The sequence below is a fragment of the Gastrolobium bilobum genome, unplaced genomic scaffold (genome assembly GCF_033153095.1).
Source record: "Gastrolobium bilobum isolate Gb01-03AN ecotype WA unplaced genomic scaffold, APGP_CSIRO_Gbil_v1 utg913, whole genome shotgun sequence".
NCBI classification, from domain to species: Eukaryota; Viridiplantae; Streptophyta; class Magnoliopsida; order Fabales; family Fabaceae; genus Gastrolobium; species Gastrolobium bilobum.
The window spans coordinates 1,033,526-1,054,046 of record NW_026900059.1 but is presented as its reverse complement, the minus strand read 5'-3'; the positions used below and the strand labels follow the sequence as shown (position 1 = coordinate 1,054,046).

The following is a 20,521-nucleotide window of genomic DNA, read 5'->3' as shown; positions in this document are numbered from 1 at the left end:
AGAAAACATAAAATTGAGATTGACAGTTATTTATATCATAAAATAAACAGCATTTATATTAAAGATTTTGACTCGAATATTTATTCATATACTGTTTGGATTGATTGTAATTATATTGGTGTTAATCCTCTGCACGACACAAACACAAACATGACTCACTCCTACGAATAGCAACGGAATCTACAAATTGCAACTCGCTTTGGCGTATGTTCATTTTGCCGAGCATAAAAGTGTACATTTCATACCTTGATTTTCATATAATAAATATCAGTGCAATGCATATAATAAATACTTACGTTACTAACAATATACCCCCCCTAAAAAAATCCTTTGTCTTCTAATTTATGATGCAGGATTCGCAGAAACAATTCAGAAGTTAACCTCATTTTATTTTAAAAATAGAATAATTTAGAAGGAGAATACAATAGCTAGACATGGAATTCATAGGCTCTACTGGTAATATGAGTACAAGTTTCCTCAACTTCTAGGTTATTAATGAAGCCTAAAAGCCTCTGCTTCTTTCTCGTGTTAGAACCGAAAATTCCTTGCGGAAACTTTATGGTCTCCAAATTATAATAGAGGAATCCTTTTACGCATCCGGGAGAGTCTAATGAATGACTTCAGCAGTTCAGTTCGTGAATTAGATGTAATGAAGAAATATGTCCGCAATTTTACATGAACACGTCTCAGTTGAAATCAATATGCTAGTCTCATCGAATTCAGGAACTCTTATAATCCTTCCTAGTTTACTGAGCACGTTTTATTTTCACTGTGAGTTAGATTATCAGAAAAGTGTGAAAGTTTTTATAAGATTTATCACAAAAGTTTATAATGAACTTTATATACCCTTGTGATAAAAAAAGTATCAGAAAAGTTTTAGAGCTAAATTATCACAAAGACTAAATTAAAAGGTTTGTATTAAAAAAAAAAAAATACTATTAGGGGACATTGATTGTACTGTTGCGCTTTTAAAAAATTTACTTGAATGCCATAAGGCTGAAAAAATTTGTCGAAATGTGACGATTCTTAACTCCCTGTTAATTGTAGCGAGTTTCAACTGTCACATGACAGAACAAGACAAATTCGCTATTAGTGCTATAGATTGCCTCATAGCAAAACAAGTCAACTCATTATTAGAAAGCTATAACTTCTGACTCAAATGAAATCGGGTAATTTTTTTTTATTGATTTCACATAACTTTTTGATATCTATGCACTGGAAAGATTATTTTTTAGTGTTCGAATGTGAAAAGAAAATAAGAATAGAAATTAAATAATGTCATTCAGAGAGATAAATTGAAAGGCAAAGAGAGCGGAGGTTTTTCTTTTTAAATTAAATTTTAAATAAAACATATTGTTTTATGTATATCTCTCTCTTAAAAGGATCTAATTTTTTTTAAAAAAAGACACACTTTTTCCATCAAAAACATATGAAAATGCAACCATCCTAAGAAACATAAACGTTGCAACACAGAGGGTAGAGACATCATTGGATTTTGAGAGAACTAATTAGCTTTTTACTAATACCTCTATTTTAGAAACTATGAATATTAGTTTCACAAAAAATGCAGTATTCCAAGGAAAAAAAACTTACTTTTTAAATTGATATCTAAAAGTACACGTTACTTTTTGTCTTATATAAATAATACTAATCAAATTAGAATAATGCATATATGTTAATTTTGTTGAACCACAGTGTCAAACAATAAAAAAAGAATGAGAAGAGGCCGGAAAGATATAAAAGTTATCTGTGAAAAATATGCCATGTATTTCTTACTTCTTGTTCTGACAGTACTTATATAGGAATTAAAAAGCATAGCTAAGAAGCTTCAAATCTGACTAATCTAAATTATATCTTGGCGCTATAATGTCATAAACATAATGCATCTAACGGATGAATGCTCAACTTGTCAAGAAAAAGACCAAAAATGGGGAACAAGCGAAAAACTATGAAAACATGACCCAAGGAAGCATCAACCACTAGCAATGAAAACACTCAGATACTTTATTTCGGGTTTAAGAATAACAGTGTAATTCAATAATTACATTACTGTAAAATATGTTGATTACATTCTCTATCTCAAATTAAAAGGAAAAAAATATAAAGTATTGGATTGAATGAGATACAATAGTGTCCATTCAGATCCACTTCATTTCATCATTTCTAAAAAATTCAAACAATAAAAATGAATGTCATTTCAATACATTCCCGCCATTTCATTCTATTCTACCAATGGCAACGTAGCCAAACAAAAAATAAGAGAACAAATAAAAGAATTCACAACAACAATTTGTTAGATATTAGTTACACTGTAAATTTGTGCATTTTTCTCCTTTATATTAAAAAAAAATGCTACTAGAACTATCAGAAATCATCTTACATTAATTAGTGCAGTATATTGGGAATAATCTAAATCAATAGATCTACATTGAGTTATGGTCACGGAGTAATAAAGCTGTCAAAATGCATTAAAAAATTCATGGGTTTAGCATGTGTTCTTTTAAAAGATGTAAATTGTGTCATTTTAGTTTTTTACTCTATGTACTCCCGGTAGTATATAGTTATAACATGAAAATTTGCTTTTTTCACTTTCCACATCAGCCGATGTGACTGAGGAGAGAGAAAAAAAAAACTGAGAGAACATAGAGTAAAAAAACTAAAAAGACACAACTTCAATTCTTTTAAAGCACAAATAGTTTTCCCTTTAATTCATTATCATGCATGCTGGGCATTTGTCTTCTGCAAAATCTTAGCAAACACAACAACCAGATGTCCCAAAGAAATCAATACAATTTACTCCTCTAAATGATTGAATATGATATGATATAATATGATAAGAGGGCAAAGTCAATGAATGGGCAAAAGGTTATAATGTTATACTTTTTGGAATCATAATATAGTTAGTTTCGATGCTGGAATCTGGATATTTATACAGACCAAAAGAAGGCAGAATTATGCAGACCAACAAACCATGTTAATCTGCTCAACTAAGAATTTATCTAGTGCACGAAATATCCATACTGTCATACATCATAATGTTTCTCACACATCATATTCAAAATGTTAACCAGAAAGAGTAATAAAACTGAAGAGGGAAAGATAAATCTGCCTCCTTGTTGAATATGACATACAGTTTACAACTACCCGAAAGTGCTCATCATCATTTTCCCCTGCAATTTATCAGAGGAAATTATTTCAGTTAAATTTAGAAAAAGAAAACCACTAAACAGATGAGAGTACAATTTTAATTTCACTTACGTGTTCATCATTAAGGTTATGTTGTCTCCTTTAAGAAGGATCCTCCCTAATCAAAACAATAATATCCTTCAGGAAATGCATGAGAAAGTGGCAAGGACAAAAAGAACAAAATTTGAGAAACTTTAGCATACCTAATGTCTTTCTGCTCTTTTTCTTGACGTTTACTTCTTCAGCATCATCCAGAACCAAATTCATGTATTCATCAAAACCCTGTTTAACAAACAATAAGATCACATGATCCTTAACCATCAGATCAAATATTCAACTTTATAAATGGGATTATGCTATCTACAATGATAACATAACAACCAAGCATTTCCCCCTTCAATATGAGCTCATGAACCAAAAAGTTCACAAAAATCCTGAAGTCTTCAAATTTTATATCAGACTGTTTTAGATATGAGCTCACATCACACAAAGCAGGAGAACAATCCCAACTACTCGGAAGATAAGGGGATAAATAATTCTTGTTAATTTAAAGTGTATGACTGGAAATACTCTGTGGGAAAAATATCAGATTATTTTATATCTTCAATTTTTCATATCTTTTTGAAGATTCTATTAGCAATGTAAATCAGTAAACATTTCCCCAATTCCTGTCAATATGCAAAACAAACTTTTTCTCTCCTGATTGGCACAGAAAATGTATATTTGTAATGACCTTTCACGTAAAATGACCAAATGTGGGAATTGTAATTGAGAAAGTGTTGTGTTGTGTCAACCCACATAATAAGTAAAATACTTTGAGGTTGGCTGGTTATCCGTGTCAACTAGTAAAATAAGCGAGTCGTGTTCCTGTCGAAGGTTTAGACACGCATCTTTATTCATGTAGTGTTTATGCAGAATGCCCTTGTGTTCGTGTCCAACCTCAACCCAACGTGACCCGCTTATACGAATTCCACCACTAATAAAGCTATGTAAGATATTTTAAGTTATTAGCAGTGACTTATCTGTTCTGCCACTTAAATAAACAAATCCATTATACAGTTGATGCTGCGTATAGTGGGAAAAAAAGGACATTGTTCTGAATCAAAAAATTCAAAACAGAGTACTAAGTTTCAGGCCTGTTGGCAAGACACCAGCTGCCAGCAATGGCCAACAGTCCCACACAAACAAAAGAGAAAAATGAAGTCACACAGAGCACATCTGAAGTCACACATAATTCTCAAAAAATATCACAACGCCTTCCCGCGTGATGAATACTATCCATCTCTTAGCAAAACATTTTAAAGTCGACAAAACACCATTTTGATCAGTACCCATGTACCAAACAAGCATGTAAAATAAAACTTACAATGATTCGACCTTCAATCCTCAAATCCTTTTGCTCAAAGAGCCAAATCTGAATGCGCGCTTTCTGTGAAAATTACAATTAGAGAAAGAAAATCAAGTGAGACAAAGAATAAAGGAAATTAGGAGAAGCCCAGAACTTATCATCAACAGAAAGAAGTGTAGGAAACGACTTACGCTTTGAAGGAACCGGAAAATCAAGTTCTGACCAAACCAGGAAATGAATGACGTTAGGTTAAAGGAAAATAAAAATCGAAAGAGAAAGAATGAGTGAGAGACGTACAATGGGCTGAGTCATAACCCTCTGAACTTTGGTGCTCGCCATGGCTGCCAAAATCAATGAACGATTGCACGGAGAGGAGAGTGTCGTAGTTCGCACTTGCAGAGAGGGGAGACCTAAACCCTAATGACTGAACAATGAACAATTTTCACTAGCAGGGTTTTAAATTTCCATTACTAGTCCACGGCACGTGCTCACGCGCGTGTTATGTCAACAGTGGGGAAAATTAAAATAAACCCCATATTCAAATCCAGTTATAAAGCGTAAGTCCTTTCCTACACTTGTTTCAGTTGATGATACTTTCCAGTTATCCAACTGAAAGAATTAATATTTACTTTGTACGTGTCATCAGATAACTGGAACAGCTCAAAAAAAAAATAAAAAAATATGGTACTGTTTATCACGTACTATTCACGCGGTATTGTTCATCGGGTACTATTCACAAAAAAAAAAAAAATATTCTTGCTTGTTTTTTTGTCTCCTCTTCATGGATCAGCTTAAACCCGCTATTGATAATATGTGTAAGCCATATGACCGTTCTTTGATCTTATCTGATAAGAACACACGTTCTACATCTCGTCTTGCTTCTTGCACTGATTTTAAAACCTCGTGGATTTTGGATTTTGGTGCAACTGATCATATGGCTTGTCGTACTGAGTTGTTTTGTTCTTATCACCCTATTGTTGGTAGTCATACTATATCCGTAGTTGATGGATCCCATAAATCAGTTATTGGTTCTGGTAACATTCAAATTCAACCTTCCTTGTTTCTTAAGAATGTCCTTTATGTTCCTCAGCTTTCTACTAATCTTATCTCCACTCAAAAACTTACAACTGATTTGAATTGTTCTATCACATTTTTTCCTTCTCATTGTGTATCAGGATCTTACCACGAAGAAGACAATTGGAGTTGCTAATGAATAGGATGGGTTGTATCATCTCCTTCCAGACCATGCTAGCAAAAATCAGTTATTAATGACACGTCATCCTTCTACTGCAGAGTCTATGATTTGGCTCCATCACAAGCGTCTGGGGCATCCACCATTTAGTCTTTTGAAGTCTATGTTCCCCTCTCTGTTTCTCAATAAGTCGGTTGAGACCTTTCATTGTGATGTTTGTGAATTTGCAAAACACCATCGAGTGTCATTTCCTTCTAGCACTATTAAAAGCAAGGAACCTTTTTCTCTTATCCATTTTGATGTTTAGGGCCCTTCTAAAGTGCACAGTGTTTCAGGTGCAAGGTGGTTTGTTTCTTTTATTGACAATTGTACTCGGGTAACATGGATATACTTGATGAAAGACAAGTCTGAAGTACCAGAGATATTTATTCGGTTTCATCACATGGTTGAGACTCAATTTGGTAAAGGTATTAAAAGACTCAGATCTGATAATGGTACTGAGTATGTCAATCAACGCCTGTCACAATTCATTTCAGACAGAGGTATGACTCATGAGCTCACATGTGTTGATACCCCTCAACAAAACGGGGTTGCTGAAAGGAAAAATCGTCACCTTCTTGAAGTTGCTAGGGCACTACTTCTCCAGACATCTGTTCCTAGTTCTTAATGGGGAGAAGCAGTGTTAGCTGCAACTTTTTTGATCAACCGTTTACCTTCACGGGTCCTGAACAATATCAGTCCTATTCATTCCCTGACTTCCTTCTTTTCTTCTGTTCCCATATTGCAGAGCCTTCCACCAAGAGTGTTTGGATGTGTTGCCTTTGTCCATGTTCATAAACAACATCGGAGTAAGTTAGATCCTAGGGCTCTTAAGTGTGTCTTCCTTGGTTATACCCCTTATAAAAAAGGGTACAAGTGTTATCATCCACCAAGTCGAAATTTTTTTGTTTCTATGGATGTCACCTTTCAAAAATCTGAATCTTATTTCATGGGTCCTCATCGTCAGGGGGAGAACAGTTCTTCAGAAGACTCGTCCCCTTCCTTCTTTGAGCCTGGATCAGTCTTCTCTCTACCTAGTGTATCTGCTCCTGGTGTGTCAGAACCTTCAAATACACCTGAGATACAGAAAATTTTGACACCTAAATTGGTATATCAGAGGAGGAAACAACTCATACTGTCTCACCAACAACCTCAATCGTCTGAACCACTGGTAAGTCCTGAATCTCCTTTTTCTTCTGAGTTTCCTGTTTCTCCTGAATCTCATATTTCTGATCATGATGTTAATACTTCTGATGAGTTACCCATTAATGTTGATTCTGATGATTTGCCCATTGCTCTTAGAAAAGGAAAAAGATCTTGTCACAAGAAAACTTGTTCCTCATGTCCCTCTTGTACTCAATACCCTATCTCCCACTTTGTTTCCTCTGCTAATCTTTCCGTGCAGCACAAAAGCTTTGTTTCAGCACTAGATTCTATTGTAATTCCAAAATTAGTACATGAAGCCTTGAAAGATGGAAATTGGGCTCAAGCCATGCAAGAGGAGATGAATGCGTTGGAGAAAAATAAAACATGGGAGGTTATTGATAGACCCAACGGAAAGAAAGCAGTAGGGTGCAGATGGGTCACCAAAGGTTACACTCAAACCTATGGCATTGATTATGAAGAAACCTTTGCTCCAGTTGCAAAGATGAATACGGTGAGAATCTTGTTATCCCTTGCTGCCCATTACAATTGGGATATAAATCAATTTGATGTGAAAAATGTTTTCCTCAATGGTGAGTTAGAAGAAGTCTACATGGAAATCCCGCCTGGTTTTGATTTTGTGAAGGGGAAAATAAAGTTTGTAGATTAAAAAAGGCCTTGTATGGATTGAAGCAGTCACCTCGTGCTTGGTTTGGAAGGTTTACTAAGGTTATGATCAAGGGCAGACCCAGTAGGGGGCTAGGGTGGGCCCTCGCCCCCCTCTAAAATTTGGGAATTTTTTTTATAATATATGTAAAAAAATGTGATGATGAAATTACCGTGATGTACATGTTTTTTCCTTCAATTCCCCATGCTTCTGCTTACACTCTTACCCATATTTTTTCTTGAGAACATCATATCATCCTCTCTCTCTTCTTTCTGTGTTCCGTCCATCACTATCTTCTTTAGCTTTTCGATTTTGGCTGTGTAAATTCTAGAGCCAAGCAGAATCAACTTCCACCTTTCTAAGATCATTGCATGTGTGTATAGTCATAGACTATCTTGATTACATACATTGAAAAAGAAATTATTTTGAGTTTTAGCACGGATTCAATTATATATAAGTTTAATAATATGAAAACACGTAGAGCAAGAGTAAGTGAAGTGATATTAATTTCTGTAATAAATTTCTTTCAATTTTTTGTATATTAAGTTTGTATTGTATTTCAAGTACTTTTATTTACGATATAGTATTTTTTATTTTCGCCCCCTCTTATTAAAATTTTTGCGTCCGCCACTGGTTATGATGACCTTAGGATACAGACAGAGTCAAGGAGATCACACTCTTTTCTTCAAGCACTCCCAAAATGGGAAGCTTACTGTGCTCCTTGTATATGTTGATGATATTATTATCACAGGTGATGATTTTATGGAGAGACAGATTCTGCAGACACGGCTTGCCTCTGAGTTCGAAGTCAAAGACCTTGGGAAACTGAGATATTTCCTAGGGATAGAAGTAGCTCATTCAAGCAAAGGAATTTTTATCAGTCAGAGGAAATATGTTTTGGATCTTCTCAAAGAAGCAGGAAAGCTCGGGTGTAAACCCTCTAATACTCCTATTGAGTAGAATCACAAGATAGGCTTTGAAGATGAGAGTCCTCCAGTTGATAAAGGACAATATCAACGGCTAGTTGGGAAATTGATATATCTGGCCCATACTAGACCAGACTTAGCTTATGCTGTTAGTGTTGTCAGTCAGTTTATGCATGATCCAAAGGAGAAACACATGCAGGCAGTGGAGAGAATTCTTCAGTATCTTAAAGCTACTCCTGGTAAAGGACTGTTATTCCGGTGAGATGGCAATCTCTCTTTAGAAGTCTACTCTGATGCTGATTATGCTGGATCTGTGACGGACCGTCGTTCTACCACTGGTTATTGTATGTTTCTTTGTGGTAACTTGGTGACATGGAGAAGTAAGAAACAAGATGTGGTTGCCAGATCAAGTGCATAGGCTGAATTTCGAGCCATGGCTCAAGGCATTTGTGAGTTACTATGGCTGAAAATTATACTTGATGATCTCAAAATAAAATGTGAGGGACCAATGAAGCTGCTATGTGATAATAAGTCAGTTATTTGTATAGCTCATAATCCGGTTCAACATGATCGGACTAAACATATTGAGGTCGACCGCAATTTCATCAAAGAGAAACTTGATAGCGGGTTGATTACCACACCCTACATTCCCACCAGGCGTCAATTAGCTGATATATTGACAAAGGAACTTCCTTCAGATAGATTTCAAGAGCTTACTATAGCAAGCTGAGAATGATAAATATCTATTCCTCAGCTTGAGGGGGAGTGTTGTAAATATTAATATTATTTATTTATTTATTATTTGTTGTATTGGGCTTAGCCCATTAGGTCAAGTATTCTAGGTCTTGTATTCTTTATAAATAGAGAACCTTTGTACAAAGTATTTACATAATTCTATAATATATCAGAATACTTTTTTCAAGTGTTAAATAAAAAGTTTTGACATAGAGTGTTGATTTTGTGCTTAGATTTTTTTTATTTTTTATTTTTAAATGAGCGAAAATAAAAGAACTATAAAGTAGGACACATTCTCCTATGAGAAATGCCCTTCAAATCACTATCTATCGTAGCAAGTAGCAACATATTCCTCATCTGACTAGATCTAACGAATTTTAAATGATATGTGAAAGTGTCAAATAATCATATCTCTACTTTTATTTTTTTTAGTTAACCAACTCTAATTATCTCTTGGAGGGCTAGTTGGCTTCTCCTGATATCCCATAAATTTCGACTCTTTGAGCATGTGCTATTGCTCGAATCCCTAGTTAATCCTATTTTCGATAGGAGTAGTTGACAATTGAATCTTGTTTTTCCCATTCTTTTCATATCTGAAATAGTGTGAAAAGAAGGCCCAATGAATTGGGATTTTCCTATTGGGCTGGGTCATTTCGGGACAAGCAGATCATTTATGATGAAGATGATAAGCTTCAAGAGAATGATTCGGAGTTCTTGTAAGGAGCACAATATTCTTATGCATCTATTTCACATGTTAGGTGTAGCTGGTGTCTTCGTATGAAACTAACACGGAGTGCGGAATGGATTAGGGATGAAGATATTTAAATTCCTCCCAAATATGACATATAGAGATCAAACCGAGACTATTTCTTTTCCACTTACTCAATTTGATAAACTCTTTGTTTAACAAAAAGAAAGAAAAAAAGTTATTCATATGAAAGACTAGAAACGAGAAGATTAATTTTGATATTATTTATGGATTTAATATTTCTGCTTTTATTGCAAAAAATAAAATTCTATCCTACTTACATAAAAATAAGTGGTCTCATTACAATGAGAAGAGAGAGAAAAATTAATGGGATATAATAGAATCCATTCACTTTAATTTATGTGGGTATGAGAGAAAAAAAATTACAGCAAAAACAGAAATGTTTTTCTCATTATTTATATCTTTAATATTCGAGTTTATTTAAAGAATAAAAGATGTTATTTCATTTGTGAAAATTTAAATAAGATAACGTGCTTGCATGATTTCAAAATGGAATGGACAAAAACGTAAACTTAAATTCATTCAATATTTTTTTTTTTTTATAACAATTCATTCAATATTTTAACTAAAAAAAAAACTAAAACAAATTTAGGGGATGAATGTGCAAACTATACTAGTATGATAATAGTATTAGACATATGGGTGTGTCTATATATTTCTAGGCTCAGTGGACTTCACATAGGTAATTGGTGCATACAATGTATTAGTATATATTACTCGGAAACCTCGTTTGTGGGGATCAGCTTGTATCGAATATATATAGGGTTGTAAAAATGGGCAACTCGGCCTAATTTACATGCAACTCGAAAAATATGAGCTGGATTAGGGTTGGCTTGAGAAAAAAAAATGAGACAGAAAATCCAACCCAATCGACCAGAGTCGTGTTAGGGTTGACTCGCGAGTTGGCTAAAAAATATGGCTCGTGGATTGGCTTGAAAAAATAAATCGCGAGTTGGCTCGAAAATTGCTAGTGGGTTGGCTCGTTTTCATCCTATTTAAATAAACCTGTAGTATTAATGCACCAGCTATGTGACTTCCATCAGCTTAAACAAAGGGTTACAAAATGATAAATAAAAGCGAAATATTCTAGTTTCGAATTTTCTTCACAACAAATTTGTACCAACATCAAGAAATAATCAGAGCCACTTGTAAAGAACCTTGGGATACACCACCCCAAAAGCTAGCTCAAAGGATGGGATTGTCCAAGGCCTCTCTTAACAAATGGACCCTAACATTCCACCTCGCTCCGCAGTCCCGGCGCCCACGCAAGAGCCCTTTGGGTTAGAAGCGTGGAATTGCACAGGCTCAATTTTTGGTTTACCTTTTGTGCTTTTTTTTTTATTTTAATTCCACTTTAAAGTGGGAGGCGGTGAGGGCTCAAGCTCTGATACACGCCCCCTCACACAAGAGCCCATTGGACTTGAAGAGTGGATGATGCAACAGGCCCAGCCTACCTGTGCTAAGAAGTTCCACAAGAGAATGTGGGGGACGGCGAGGCTCTGATACTATGTAAAGAACCTTGAGATACACCACCCCAAAAGCTAGTTCAAAAGGTGAGAGTGCCCAAGGCCTTATAAACTCCACATTAGTTGCACATCTAACCAATGTGAGACTATATATCTCAACACCACTTGCTACCAAGTGGGTAAGAATTTGAACCAAATAGAGCCAGCAGCCTAACAATATAAAAATGGCAGGGATATGAGAAGATTAGGGACTTAGGTTTAGAGAAAGAAAAAAGATGATGACAACATGTGCAAGTTTTGTCCATTTTTGTATATTATGTCTTGTATTTTTTTATAAAAAAAAAAAAAATCAACCTGCGAGCTGGCTGGTTTGACCCGCGGGTTGACTCGTTTTTTCCCGAGCTGACTTGGGTCGGCCGGTTGATAGCTCATTTTTATCAATCCAACCCAATTCATTTTTTACGGTGACTCGTTTTTGCCAACCCTATATCGAAATACAAAATTTATAGTCATTTTCACGTTTGAGCCCGAAATATATTTACAATACTGGTTTATTCTATGCGTGAGAGCATATGTATGACTGCTTCATTATTATGATATTCATCGATAGATTCTCTTGTATCTTCTCGTGGAAGTAAACTTTTCCAACTACCTATGAGAAACTTACAATTAATTTCGTGCTTGTCATCATAAGATATTTGTCAACTGTTAGAGTAGTTTAATTGTCAACTCTTTAAGAAGTTTAATACAATTATAAAGTGCGGTTTGAAATTTTTGTGAGATGATGGTTGTTTATCATTAAACATGTTTTATAAAATAAATGCCAAGAGTTAAGATGAATTAAGCTAAAACAGTGTTGTATATTATTTCTGCATACCAATCACTAACTATATTTCAGACATAACCCCAAGATAGTTACATATATATACATACACATAATAGCTTCTCATGCTACTAGTTGTTTGCAAAACATATACGTAATTTTCATCTACAAGGAGTACCGGAAGGTTTTATTAAACGGCTAATTCTATTCCCTGTGTTGAATCATGACTTGGATGAACACTTGTTTCTGTGGAAGTTGGAGTGCGGAACAAATACTTCTGACTGTATTCTTTAGCCATCAAAACGGGTCTTCGCCAAATAACAGTTTCTGAGACGAGTAATGCTAATAAATTAGTAACCACGGTGATCAAGAAGAGCCCTGCAAAGCTATGAAAGGTGAGACTGCTTGGAGTTGCGGTAGACAATTGGGCAGGCTGGTCTTGTCCTTGTCCTTCATTCTTCCCAAAATATTTTTCCTCAATCTTATCCATTAAATCACTTTCAGTCACATTCAAGATTGCTCTTGAAAAGTGAGCGGTAAGATTGGAGTTTAAAGGGAATGCCTGAAAAATAATGCATACTCAATTATAATAACATAGATATATACGATATATTATTCAATTAAAATTTAAAAACCAACATTAAAGTTTAATCAAACCAATATATAAGGCATAACACACAGCCAAGTTTAATTAAACATGTACGAGAATTAGAGAAACACTTACGATACCAAACCCATCAGTTCGATAGGTAGGGCCGGCCATGATGTAATTGGATCCAAATTTTTGAAGGTAGACTTTAAGGAAGGGTAGTTCATCAAATATAGCTGCCACACCCCCACTTTGGCTTCCAATCTTTAAAGCATGGTGATACTCATAAATGTTGCTATATGCCCTCAGCTTGGATGGGTTAAACTTCAATCGCTGTACCAACAAATCATAAACGAAAGAGTCGGTTTGATATCCAACATAATAATCCCCATTTTTTAGATCATCCACTTTAAGAAAACTTGGTTGCAGCTGATCTAAGGTCAATATAGATGTCAAATTTGCAGTATAACTTTGCATGAGGACAAACGCCAATAGAAGCCAAACCATCAAAACAAATCTGGAACAGTTCTTGGCGACTACCTGTCCTGAAAACCCAAAATTTTAACTAACAAATTAATTATAAATATAAATAATTAATAGCAAATTAAACATTAATTATCATTATACTTACTTTCAGGAAGAACGGCTTGTGATATTGGAAACCATAATATGTTTAACGCGCTGAGTTGTTTTCGATTTGACGAACCTTCCTGATTAGGGAGGGCACTTACATTTCTTTCCATGATGAGTATGACAATTCCTATGAACATAGATATTATGACTATGCTTAACCAAAGATCCCAGCTGAAGGGTTTGACAAAAATCCACATGGTTTTGTGCTTGTCATGTTGAACTGGTACTAGCATTGTAACTCCTGATTCTGTAAATGGCAGTGTGAAATCTACAAATTTTGAACGATTGGCCACGATTGTTACATCCCCTACCACAACATCATACTGTTCCATCGTATTTTTAGCACAAAAAAAAAAAAGAAACGTATAGTCAATTTTTCGGGCTTTATTTTTTGTAAATAAAAAATAGAATAGTTAGTTGCTGAAAGTCACTACTAACCTTTTTTGGGACCTGTTGGACAAGTGAATCGTATGATCCAGCACTCTCTCTTGATTCATTAACAAAAGGTTTGATTTCTAGAGAAACCTTGAAGGGTAAGAGGTTTACAACGGCATCGAAAACATCCATGCAATATCCAGAGACATTGTACTTCTTTTCATGAGAGTCCCAAACAACTTTCACAAATTGGGTGAAACCATCTTTCTTGGGTACCCCTACTCTCAACTTGATCACTCCTTTCGATGTTGCATTTGACCCACTTCCACTTTGTATCTGTAGCTGCAGAAGCAAAAAAATCAGAAACCAAGAGAGAAGGAATGAGAAGCACTTTTTATCCATCTTATAACTAATATTAGTGAGCTTAATTATGGCAAGAATATATTGTTATCAATTCACTCCTACTTATATACGGGGTTTGAGTTGAAGGTTGATGGATATTTAGAATTAATTAATTATTGATTCAAGAAACATTAGAGTTTGTATCCTGACATATATATGTATTTTTATTTATTTAAGCTAATTACTACACGCCATCAAGAAGTGACTAGGATTGAAATCTTGAGTACCAAGTTATTGACGCATTAATATTATATTAAGCACAAATTCTTTTAAAAATTTAAGTTGTGTATCTATCTATATTTATATATAATATATGAATTAATTTACAAAAAATTTTATGTGACATATTTTAAAAAATTTATTTTTAAATTCTATTAAATTGTTAGTTCATTTTATTTTTATTAATTCTCGTTTCTCTCTTTCTTATATTTTCTATATTTTCTTTTTTTATTTTTTTATTTTACAATAACTATTTTTTTTTAAAAATAACAATCAAAGTAGATTAGTTTCTAGTGAATTAAAAAATACATACTTCACAACTTATATTGATCTTAAATTGAAGAAAATAAAAATATGCATTACTAAAATACACTTAAAGTATTATTTTTTTTACTTTTTTATAAATTTTATTCTTGCAAGTTTCAATAAAAAAAATTTAATAAAATTTTTAAATTTAATTTTTGTATATCAACTAGAGTACTTTTTAAATTTTAGTTTATTACATTTTAGAAAATAAAACACTTTTAAAAAAAACAATATTTAAATTTTAAATTAATATAAGAGATATGTTTAATATTTTAATTTATCTAAAATATTTTTTGTATTTTTATATTTTATTTAAATTTATAAACACTTACATGATGTATATATGAATCCTTGTTAAGTAAAAAGAATATTCCTATCATACGAAATCTTCAGCTGAACATATAGAAAAGTCAAACATTTTGTTTATTACATAATGGCAATGTGACACTGCATCATTACATAGTTAAATTTGAAAAAAAAAAATCTAAATTTTCTTTGTATATGTGTAATTATAAGGACGAATGAGGGCAAACTTAAATTACATTAGTTTGAATGTAGTCTAAAATAAAGGTCACAATAACTTGAGGGTCTGAATTCCCCTCCTACTCCTCCAATGTTGCTTAAGGTGAATTATCTCCTTTTCATTTGCTAAAAATTAAATGATAGCACAACAACAACAAAAAATTACAAAAAAGACAAAATAATATTTCTAAGTAATTAAGAAACAAATAAAAAAAATTAATATAAAAATGGACAAAAAGACAGCATCTTGCACAAAGAAACCAGTGTTAATTATATAGATTGGATCATTAATTGGACGCAATATTTTCATGCCATTCCTTATAATCTTTCTGATTAATTACGGAAAGAAAAATTTGTGTCGGAATTTTTTTTTTAATCATAAAAAAGCTATATACATGTTATCAAAAAAAAAAAAAAAAAAAAAAAGCTATATACAAATGATATAATAAAATGGTATGTAATTATAATTATTGACATACATTTTTTTCTTTTTTCTTTTTTCTTTTTTTACTCATATCAAGTGGTAAGGATTTATTCTGTTTATAATACTCAGATCCTCTAGTACTAAACTCCTTTATAATTTTTAATTTTTTAAAATTTTCTGGCTTCCATGTATTTTCTTATTTCAACGATCTTGACTCTGCTTTAGTCAAATCTCAATATTTTCTTAAAAATTAAGGTAGTCTAATTTTACTTGAATCTGCAAGAATTCTCAGTTAACCAGAATGACAGGATCAGTTTGATTTGGCTTATTTTTCTATTTTTTTGGTTGTTTTCACATGACTTCTCACAGGAGAATAAGTCAAGTTGGGCGCTTATGTAAGAAGCTCAATAGAGAAGCAAATCATTAGAAAATAGAAACTGCTAAAGGAACTTAGATTTAAAGAACTTATGTCCGCTGGTAAGATACACAAGTGATTTTTTTATACAAAAAAATAGGTATTAATTTTCAATATACTATAAACATTTAATTTGAACAAGTTGAGATTTCTCTTTAGACGCGAGCAATCATGATTCTTCCAAGAAATTGTTCTCATATATCAGAATACCAAGGTATATATATATATATATATATATATATATATATTTTTTTTTTTTTTTTTTTTACATTGAGTACACAATCGGACAGAAATAAGCAAGTAGTTTGTTAGGGAGAGGAATCAGTGAAGGAGGAGAGTTAGAGAGAGAGAGAGAAAATAGAAGAGAGAGAAGTTGTTGCAACTGAATCAGATGCCTTTTCTGCTTTTCCTCCATTACTATTTAAACATCAATTTTAAAAGTGTAGAATTAATAACAACCAATTAACTATGCAGGAACTAAAATAAGGTTCAGGCCTCCTATTACATAATACTAATATCCCACGATCACTACTTCACATTGTATTCCTAATTGGGCTGCCTCAGCTGATATACTGCTCCAAGTATATTGGGCGTTTGGGCTTACGCTTGGGCTTGGACATAACATCCCCCTGTTGTTGAAAACCCGCCACGTCCTCGAGGCGCACTAAAGGGGCACCTTCCCCAGCCACTGGATCAATTGAGTTAGGTGGAAAATGAACGGTGTGAGATGTTGCGTCGGGTAAAGTGTCTGACTGAAGAGAAAGGTCATCAGAGGGCATTGTGCTCTTTGAATCAGAAGGGCCTGGAATGGGCAAAACACCATCGCGAATGTCATCTTCATCTTCCCAAGTGGAATCCTCAGGGCTGAGACCTTCCCACTGAACAAGGACCTGTGGAACTTGGCGACTGTGGCGCCAGATTGTGCGGGAAGCAACTACTGCGCGTGGTGTGTGAACTGGTGGAAACTCTGCAGCTGATAATGGAAAGGGGTGAACAGTAGGTTCCTGTGTAGATCGGAAAGGGCGCAACAAGGCGACATGGAAAACGGGGTGAATACGCGAACTGGTGGGTAGATCAAGGCGGTAAGCGACCGGACCAACCCGCTCCAGTACGGCGAACGGCCCATAATATCGAAGACTGAGCTTGTGGGAAGATCGTTTGTGCACGGAGATCTGCCAATAGGGTTGAAGACGCAGTAACACCTTATCACCAATATTAAAGGTGTGGTCTTTACGGGTTTTATCTGCCGTGGCCTTCATGTGCTGCTGAGCCCTGAGCAGATTTACCTTTACTTTACTGAGAATGGTCGCTCGTGAAGTCAGTTCGGCATCCACAGCTTCATTTGCCGAAGAACCCAAAGTATATGCCAACATATTCGGTGGAGGTTTACCAAAAATTATCTGGTAAGGTGACATCCCCGTAGAGCTATGATTGGTCGTATTATAGTGGTATTCGGCCCATGGAAGGTGCTTCGACCAAGCAGAGGGGAAATCATGTGCAAAGGCACGAAGGTAAAGTTGTAGGCTTCTGTTTAATCTCTCTGTTATTCCATCTGTTTGGGGGTGATAAGATGAACTGAATTTCAAGCTTGTACCTTGCAGATGAAAAAGAGTTCGCCAGAAATTGCTCAAAAACAGAGGATCTCGGTCAGAGATGATAGATTGGGGCATTCCGTGGATCTTACCCACATTATGCCAAAAAACCAATGCAACCTTACTTGCTGTGTACTGGGTTGGTAAAGGTGAAAAATGGGCTCCTTTTGAGAAACGGTCGATAACCACCAGAATTGCAGTAAATCCAGAAGAGAGGGGTAAGTGGGTTATAAAGTCCATGGCTAAGTCAGTCCATGTGTCTTCTGGTGGAGCTATTGGCTGTAATAACCCAAAAGGGGAGTGATTTGGAGGCTTGATCTTCTGGCATATTTCACAGTGGTTGACAAAATGGGTTACGTCTTGCTTGATACTTTTCCAAGTAAAATTTTGGCTGATACGGAGTAATGTCCCCCGTATTCCAGAATGGCCACCTTGTACTGAGGAATGCAGATCTTGGAGTAAATGAGGAATGAGCGTAGAATTTTCAGGTAAAAAGATCCGGTTTCTGTGAAATAGGAGCTGATCTTTAATGCGCCACTGAGGGTGAGACGATGGGTCAGAACTGATGGCTTGTATAAGTGCAGAGGTATAGGGATCCTTTTGTAATTCAGTGAGTAACAGTGATTTGTAATCACTCAAAGGTCCTGTAAATGCTGCAAGTAAAGGTTGATCTTCGGCTGGTGTGATATCCGGAAGACGGGAAAGAGCATCAGCTGCTCTGTTGGCTCTGCCTGATTTGTGGAGGATTGTATAGTTGAAGCCCAGTAATTTAGAGAGAAATTGTTGCTGCTCGGGTGTCTGGACCACCTGATTCATGAGGTTGTGCAGACTTTTATGATCAGTGTAAATGGTGAAAGGCACTCCCAGTAAATATTGCCTCCATTTGGCCACAACCGAGGTGATAGCAAACATTTCCCTAATGTAGGTTGACTTGCCCTGCATCGTAGGTGAGAGTTTCCTGCTATAAAACGCTATTGGGTGATTCTTTTGCAGTAAAACAGCTCCAATGCCCACGCCGGATGCGTCGGTTTCTACTGTGAATGGCTCCTGAAAATTGGGTAGTGACAATACAGGGGCTTGAGTCAGCAATGTTTTCAACTCATTGAAGGCGTCTTCTGCTACCTGGGACCATTTGAAACCATCCTTAGTGAGGAGATCCGTTAAGGGACTGGCAATGGCCGCATAATGCTTTATGAAGCGTCTGTAGTATCCAGACAGCCCAAGGAAAGCGCGCACTTGAGTCACGGAAGTGGGAATAGGCCATGCTGCCACTGCTTGGAGTTTCTGTGGATCGGGTGACACACCTTTCCCAGTAATCAAATGGCCCAAGAAATGAATTGTCTCATGTTCAAAGTGACACTTGGACAATTTGGCATATAAAGAATGTCTCCTCAAAGTGGACAAGACAACATGTAAGTGGGTTATATGGTCGTGCAATGTCGAGCTGTAGATTAAAATATCATCAAAAAAAATCACCACAAAACGACGAAGAAAGGTAGAAGAAACCTCATTCATAGTCGCTTGGAAGGTAGATGGTGCATTTGAGAGACCAAATGGCATGACAAGGAACTCATAATGGCCATGGTGGGTGTGAAATGCTGTCTTGTGTATGTCTTCGGTTGCCATTCGGATTTGATGAAATCCTGAACGGAGGTCCAACTTTGAGAAGATCGTGGCCCCATGCAATTCATCCAACAACTCGTCAATGGTTGGTATAGGAAATTTGTCGCGAATGGTAATGGTATTCAGGGCCCTGTAATCAACACAAAAACGCCAAGTGCCATCTTTTTTCTTCACTAGTAGTACAGGAGAGCTGAAAGGGGACTGGCTGTGGCGAATGTGACCATTGTGCATCATTTCATTAACCAACTTCTCAATCTCATTCTTTTGGAAGTGTGGGTAACGGTATGGTCGGACTTGCACTGGCTTTGAATTCGGTTGGGGTATAATACGGTGATCATTGTGCCTTGTTGGCGGTAGAGCAGTGGGCGAAGTAAATACATCCTGGAACGCATCCAAGAGCTGTAGTATTGCCTGAGATGTTGGTGTGGATTCAGAATCTGCAACATTCGAAACATGAGTAGTGAGGCACATCAAGTAAACATCTACTGAATCCTGGGTGACCAATTTATGCAGCTGAGCTGTTGAAAGAGGGTGATGCTGCAGTAAGTGCTCTCCCTGTAGCAATGCTCTGGTGCCATTGTAGTCAAAAGACATGGTGAGAGCTTTATAGTCAGTGAGAATAGGACCTAAGGTAGATAGCCATTGGACACCAAGAACGATATCTGCTCCTTTCAATTCAAAAACGAATAAATCAACAGTGAAGGAATAGGATTGGATCAATAGAGGGATATTCTGACAAACTGCAGAACATATGAGTTTGTCACCATTGCCCACTTGCACCTTAAAAGGGTTTGTTGACAACAGCAACAAATTAAGAAACTGGGACATTCTTGGTGTAATGAAATTGTGGGTACTTCCCCCATCCACCAGTATTTGGACTACATGGCCAACAATAGATCCTTGTAATCGAAAGGAACGAGATGAGTGAGTGCCAAATAATGCATTAAAACTGATCTTAGGTGACACCTCAGAAGCTTATGGTGGATCTACTGTTGAGACAGCATCCGGAGGGTCAGGGTCATCATCCATTCCTTCCAGGTAAAGTAAAGTTGCTCTCCCCTTGCATTTGTGGCCCATGACAAATTTTTCGTCACAATTATAACATAAATTCTTTTCCCTTCTTGCTT

The 20,521-nt window shown here is 35.6% G+C and overlaps 2 protein-coding genes across 2 annotated transcripts; both read right to left on the bottom strand.

Annotated features, from left to right (window-relative positions):
• Nucleotides 1-2,845: 2,845 nt before the first annotated feature.
• On the bottom strand, nucleotides 2,846-4,988 carry LOC133295118 (uncharacterized). Its single transcript, XM_061493915.1, has 6 exons — nucleotides 4,832-4,988; nucleotides 4,726-4,752; nucleotides 4,553-4,615; nucleotides 3,390-3,468; nucleotides 3,259-3,304; nucleotides 2,846-3,170 (listed from the first exon to the last, which is right to left on the bottom strand). Exons 1-6 carry the CDS (start codon nucleotides 4,871-4,873, stop codon nucleotides 3,161-3,163), a joined length of 267 nt encoding a protein of 88 aa, XP_061349899.1. The 5' UTR covers nucleotides 4,874-4,988; the 3' UTR covers nucleotides 2,846-3,160.
• Nucleotides 4,989-12,484: 7,496 nt separating this feature from the next.
• On the bottom strand, nucleotides 12,485-14,293 carry LOC133295105 (glutamate receptor 2.9-like). Its single transcript, XM_061493902.1, has 4 exons — nucleotides 13,955-14,293; nucleotides 13,515-13,839; nucleotides 13,019-13,428; nucleotides 12,485-12,856 (listed from the first exon to the last, which is right to left on the bottom strand). The coding sequence occupies exons 1-4, from the start codon at nucleotides 14,291-14,293 to the stop codon at nucleotides 12,485-12,487; spliced, it is 1,446 nt and encodes a 481-aa protein (XP_061349886.1).
• Nucleotides 14,294-20,521: the final 6,228 nt, after the last annotated feature.